This window comes from Neopelma chrysocephalum, unplaced genomic scaffold, assembly GCF_003984885.1.
Source record: "Neopelma chrysocephalum unplaced genomic scaffold, ASM398488v2 Primary Assembly neopelma1_262, whole genome shotgun sequence".
In the NCBI taxonomy this organism is placed as follows: Eukaryota; Metazoa; Chordata; class Aves; order Passeriformes; family Pipridae; genus Neopelma; species Neopelma chrysocephalum.
In genome coordinates, this window is record NW_020897924.1 from 75,349 (window position 1) to 81,577 (window position 6,229).

Sequence of the window (6,229 nt, forward strand, 5' to 3'; positions counted from 1 at the left end):
GCTTACAGGGGGTTCAGGGCTTACAGGGGGTTCAGGGCTTACAGGGGTGCAGGGTGTGCCCTGTGCCTGGCTGTGCTGTGAGCACGGTGTCGGTGTCCCTGCTGCGGGTGCAGCGCCGGTGCCCAGCCCGGTTCCAGGCCTGAACCAGACGCCGCACGTGGGGTTACAGTGCCTGGGCTGGCGGGGGGCCACAGTGCCGGTGCCGTGTCGTGCTGGTCCCCACGCCGTGCCAGTGCTGATGCAATGCCAGCCCCTGCAGTCCAGGGTGCCCACAGCGCCAGTACAGTGCTGTGCCCCAACCAGTGCCGGTGTGGGCTCGGGACCGGTCCCAGGCAGTGCCAGCGCAGTGCAGCGCGGGTCCCCTCAGTGCCAGTGTCACTGCAGTGCCAGTCCCGGTGCCAGTGCAGCGCGGGTCCCCGGCAGTGCCGGTGCCAGTGCCGGTGCCAGGCAGCGCCAGTCCCGCGCGGTGCCAGTGCGGGTCCCCGGCAGTCCCGGACCCGGTGCGGTGCCAGTACAGCGTGTGGCCAGCGACAGTGGCAGTGCCGGTGCCCATCCCGTCCAGTGCCATCCGGGTGCCGTTCAGTGCCAGCGCCATCCCGGTGCCGGTATCATCCCGGTGCCGGTATCATCCCGGTGCCGTCCCGGTGCCGAGCGCGTCCCGGGGGCGCCGCCGCCGCTCGGAGCCGCCCCCGGCCGCAGCGCCGCCCCCAGCCCGCCCGCCCGGGGCTCTCGGGGCTCTCGGGGCGCGGGGCCGGTGCGGAGCGCGATGGTCCCGGCGGGGCCGCCCCGCTCCTGCCTCCTGTTGACGGCCGCGCTGCTGCCGCTGCTGCCGGTACCGGCACCGGGGGCCGCCCCGGGGCCCCCCGCGCTCACCGACGCCGAGATCGAGGAGTTTCTGCGGGGCTTCCTCGGGCCCGGGGACGGCGGGGACCGGGACGGGCACGGCACCGAGCTGAGCTTCGGCACCGACCTCAGCATCGGCACCGGCACCGGCACCGGTGAGCGACCGGCACCGCCATCCCACGGGAAACGGGGGGGAGGCGGGACGGGGGGACCCCCCAGCCCGGCCCCGCCGTCCCTCACCCCACCTCGGGGCGGCTGCCCCTCCTTTTCGCCCCCTCCCTCCCCCAGACTCCCCAGGGCCGCTGACGGAGCCGGAGAAACCCAGGAAGGGGAAGAAGGAAAAACCCCCCAAGCCTCCCAAGAAGCCCAAGGAGAGACCCCGGAGCCCCAAGAAGGACAAAAACAAGGACAGGGACCGGAGCAAGGGCAAACCCCCCAAGAAACCCAAGGAGAAGCCATCGAAAGGCTCTGAAAACCCCCCAAAAGGCTCAGAAAAAACCCCCAAAGGCTCTGAAAAACCCCCGAAAGGCTCCAAAAAACCCAAGGAGAAGCCACCCAAGGCCACCAAACCCTCTGGCAAGAAGCCACCAGTGCCATCAAGCCTCCCCCCCAGAGCCCACAACCACCCCACAGCCCCTGCGGGGTGAGGATGATGAGGGGGCACCCAGGTTCCTGGAGCCTTCACACTACAAAGAGGAGGAAGAGGATGGAGGTGGCCGAGGTGAGTTCTGGGGACATCCCTCACCATGGGCTGGGATGTGGGGGGTGGGTCTCAGCAAAGCAGAGCATCACCCCATGTCCTGCTCAGCTGCCCTGGTGTCTTTGTCCCCCTGGAGTCCCCCCCTCTGTCCCCCTAACCTTCCTGCTGTAGGACGGAGGGGGGATGCTGGGGCTCTGAGGGGCCCTGCCAGCCCCTCACTCTGTCCCTGTCCCCAGGGGAGCTGGAGGAGCCGCAGAGTGAGCGCTGGGGGCTGGGCCGGGAGGACTGGAACCCCAAGCCCCAGCCAGGTGAGTGCCCAGCCCTCAGGGCCACCACCCTGTCTTGGGGCCACCCCTCTGCAGCCCAGGGCCACCCCACTGCACCCTGGGACCATCTCCCTGTGTCTTGGAGCCACCTCCTTTCCCCCCAGTGCCACCTCCCTGTCCCCAAATGTCACCTCCCTGCACTCCAATGCCATCTCCCAGCTCCCCAGGGCCACTCCCTTGCACCCTAGGGCCACCTCCCTATTCCCATATGCCACCTTCCTGCACCCCTGTGTCACCTCCCTAATCCTTAGTGTCACTTCCCTGTGTCCCAGCGCTGCCTCCCTGCATCTGTGCCACCTCCCTGAGTCCCAGTGCCACCACCTTGCACCCCAGGGCCACCTCCCTGCTCTCTGGTGTCCCCTTCTTGCACCCCAGTGCCACCCTGTGCCCCTTCCCCCTGTGTCCCCTCTCTGCAGAGGTTCCTGAGGAGCCGGAGCCCCCAACTCTGGACTACAACGAGCAGCTGGAGCGGGAGGACTACGAGGACTGTACGGTGCTGGGGTGTGGATGGGGGGACCACCAGGGTGCCCTGGCCTGCAGGGAGGGATGGAGGGGGTGTCCCCCCCCACCTCGCACCCCAAAACCAGAGCCACCCTCTGTGTCCCCAGTCGAGTACATCCGGCGGCAGCAGAAGCCCCCCAAGCCCCCGAGCAGGAGGAGACCCGAGCGTGTCTGGCCCCAGCCTGAGGAGCCCCGTATGTGGGGGGACAGGGGGACACAGGGGCTGGCACCACTCGGGGTGAGGTTGGGGGACAGTCCCTAGCCTTGGGGACCCAGGGGAGCAGCATTTTGGGGCAGCCTGGAGCTGGGTGGGCAATGGGGTCAGCATAAAGGGTGTGGGGACCCCATAGGGGTGTGGGGACTCCATAGGGGTGTGGGGACACTGTAGGAGTCTGGAGATCTCCTGGTGGTTTGGGAGTGCCAGGGGTTAGGGTCCAAAGGGACATGGAGACTCCATAGAGACAGAGGGATCCCACGGAATCATGGGGGACCCCATAGGAACCCTGCAGGGACATGGGGACCCTGTGTGTGCGTGGAGGACCCCACAGGGACACGGCATTCCCATTGGAGCGTGGGGGACCCTCAGGGGGACAGTAGAGGTATGGGGATGCCATAGGGGTGTGGAGATCTCTTGGGTGCATGGGTGGGATATAGAGGGATCCACTGGGAACATAGGGACCCCACAGGGACATGGGGACCCCAGAGGGACATGGGGGTACCAGAGGGACATACTGATCCCATGGGGACCCCATGGGGGCATGGAGGACCCCATGGAGACATAGGGGACCCTGCAGGGACACGGGGACCCTATTGCCTCCCCATCCCCAGCACAGCCCCTTCCCCCCACTAGGAGAGCCAGAGGAGCCCCCTCCACAGCCCCCCCTGCAGCCCCCCCCCACAGCCCCCCCTGCCTGGCCCAGTGACCGAAGGGGACTATGGCGAGGGCTTCGAGCCACCCGACTACGATGACCGTGAGTGACAGCCCGGGAGGGATGGGGCACCCCAGGACCCCCCATCACCCCTGCCCCCCACCAGCCCCAGAGAGGTGTCCCAGCCCCCACCCTGTGCCCCCCAGTGACCTACGGGCTGCCCCCCCCGCCGAAGCCCCGCAAACATCCGGACAAGGGTGACGGGATGGAGACAGACGAGGAGAAAATCAGACCCTGTGAGAGGGGGCAAGGGTGGTTGGAGGGATGGGCAGGGGCCAGGCGGGCCCATGGTGGGTGGCATGTCCCCACGGTTGGTGGCAGAGCCACAGGGAGGGTGGCATGCCCCTGGGCTGGGTGTCCCATCCCCAGGGTGGGTGGCACATCACTGGGATGGGTGGCACATCACCAGGGTGGGTGGCATGTCCCTGGGGAGGGTGGCATGTCCCTGCAGTGGGTGACATGTCTGCATGGTGGGTGTCACATCCCTGGAGGGTGGCATGTTCCCAGTGTGGGTGTCACATTCCCAGCATCAGTGGCACGTTCATGGGACTGGTGGCACATCCCTGGGGTGGATGTCACGTCCCTGGGGTGGGTGTCACCTCCCCAACAGCAAAGCCCAAGAAAGGCAGCAGCAGCAAGGAGGAGGAGGAGGAGGAGGAGGAGCCCTGGGCAGAGGAGAAGGGCCAGGACCGCAAAGGTAGATGCCAGTCCCCATCCCTGTCCTCCTCTCCCACCTCCATCCCTGCCCCCCTCACTGTGCCCCTTTCCCAGGAAAAACCAAAAAACCAGGAGGGAAGAAGTGGGATCCAGATGAGGAATGGACTCCTCCGGCGGAGAAGACAAGTGAGTGTCCCCATTTCCAGAACTGATGGGGACACCCCACTGTGGGGGGGATGCCCATCACTCCCCCTCCCCCTGCTGTCCCCAGGATGTCCCCCAATCGGGCTGGAGTCCCACCGCATCGAGGACGACCAGATCCTGGCCTCCTCCATGCTGCGCCACGGGCTGGGTGCCCAGCGTGGCCGCCTCAACATGCAGGTGAGGGTCACTCCTCCCACCCACCCCAGGGGTGACAGTGACACCCCCACGCACGTCCCGCTCTCTGTCCCCCCTAGGCGGGCACCAATGAGGATGATTTCTTCGACGGGGCGTGGTGTGCCGAGGACGACAGCCGGGCGCACTGGCTCGAGGTGGACACTCGCCGCATCACCATGTTCACCGGCGTCATCACCCAGGGGCGCGACTCCCAGATCCAGTACGGGCACAGGGAGGTGGAGGTGGGGACACAGGCAGGGGGCAGTGGGGGAGTGGGAGTCCCAACCTATCCCTGTCCCCTTGCAGTGATGACTTCGTCACCAGCTTCTACGTGGGCTTCAGCAACGACAGCCAGCACTGGGTGATGTACAGCAATGGCTACGAGGAGATGGTGGGGACCCCAGACCAGGCTTGGGGGGGGGGACATGGGGACAACGGGGGCCCTCTCGAGTACATCTCCCGTCCTTGGCAGATGTTTTATGGCAATGTGGACAAGGACACTCCAGTGCTGAGCGAGTTCCCTGAGCCAGTGGTGGCCCGGTACATCCGCATCTACCCCCAGCGCTGGAATGGGAGCCTCTGTCTGCGCCTCGAGGTCCTGGGGTGCCCCCTTTCCGGTAACAGTCACTCCGAAGCAGCCTGGGGGGCTATGGTGGGGTGGCAGCTCTGCAGCTGTCCCCCACCGCTGTGTCCCTGACCCCTCCACAGCTGTCAGCAGCTACTACAGCCAGCAGAACGAGGTGACCTCCACGGACAACCTGGACTTCCGACACCACTCCTACAAGGACATGAGGCAGGTGGGCACTGCTGGGGGGCAGATCTGCTGGGGAGTGGGATCCTCTGTAGGGGGTGGGACACTCTGTGAACACGTCCATGGGCTGGGATCCTCCATGGGGTAGACATGGCCATGGTCATGGGATCCATCACAGTGGTGGAATCCTCTGTGGGGGTTGGATCCTCCATGGGGGTGGGCACCTCCTTGGGGGTGTGCAGCTTGGTGGGGGATGGGATCCTCCGTGGTGCTGGAATCCTCTGGGGGGGGTGGGCTTATCCCCCCAAGCGCTGCCCCCATCTCTGCCCGCCCTGCAGCTGATGAAGGTGGTGAACGAGGAGTGTCCCACCATCACCCGCATCTACAACATCGGCAAGAGCTCACGGGGGCTGAAGATCTATGCCATGGAGATCTCTGACAACCCGGGCGAGCACGAGACAGGTGGAGGGGGTGTGGGGGGTGCAGGGGGTGCAGGGGGCCCCAGCTATGGTCCCTGGCATTGGCTGACCCTGCCCACTCCCTGCCCCAGGTGAGCCCGAGTTCCGGTACACGGCAGGGCTGCACGGGAATGAGGCCCTGGGCCGGGAGCTGCTGCTGCTGCTGATGCAGTTCCTGTGCAAGGAGTACCAGGACGGGAACCCCCGTGTACGGGGCCTGGTCACTGACACCCGCATCCACCTCGTCCCCTCCCTCAACCCTGACGGCTACGAGCTGGCCCGTGAGGCGGTGAGGGGACAGCGGGGTGGGATGGGATGTGGGGTGGTGGGATCAGCCGTGGGGCAGTGGGATGGGTCAGTGGAGCAGCGGGGTAGGGTGTGAGGTAGTGGGATGGGATGTTGTGCAGTGGGATGAGACGGCAGAGTGGTAGGATGCTGCCCTCCCCTTGCAGCTCACTGCTGCCCTGGGCTGGTGGCAGGGCTCCAAGCCTGGCAACTGGGATGTCAGGGCAGGGGATGAGACCTGGAACGGTGGGATGGGATGGTGGGGAGCTGGGAAGGGATGGTAGAGTGGTGGAATGGGACAGGATGGCGGAGCAGGGGATGGGACGTGGTAGGATGGTGGTAGGATGGTGGGTGGTAGGATGCAGCTCCCCTTGGGCTCACCGCTGTCCTGGGCCATCCAC

General features: G+C 66.4%; 1 protein-coding gene across 1 annotated transcript in view; it reads left to right on the forward strand.

The window, feature by feature from the left end:
* The first annotated feature begins 766 nt into the window (after positions 1–766).
* The window catches only part of AEBP1 (AE binding protein 1), a 7,488-nt gene continuing 2,025 nt past the window's right edge, over positions 767–6,229 (forward strand). Inside the window, 17 exon segments of the mRNA XM_027704278.1 lie at positions 767–998; positions 1,132–1,445; positions 1,447–1,564; positions 1,780–1,851; positions 2,286–2,357; positions 2,478–2,568; positions 3,247–3,341; positions 3,446–3,535; positions 3,910–3,996; positions 4,071–4,142; positions 4,228–4,337; positions 4,415–4,554; positions 4,641–4,725; positions 4,807–4,951; positions 5,043–5,131; positions 5,424–5,547; positions 5,636–5,832. Of these exon segments, the coding sequence (XP_027560079.1) occupies positions 767–998; positions 1,132–1,445; positions 1,447–1,564; positions 1,780–1,851; positions 2,286–2,357; positions 2,478–2,568; positions 3,247–3,341; positions 3,446–3,535; positions 3,910–3,996; positions 4,071–4,142; positions 4,228–4,337; positions 4,415–4,554; positions 4,641–4,725; positions 4,807–4,951; positions 5,043–5,131; positions 5,424–5,547; positions 5,636–5,832 (2,133 nt within the window).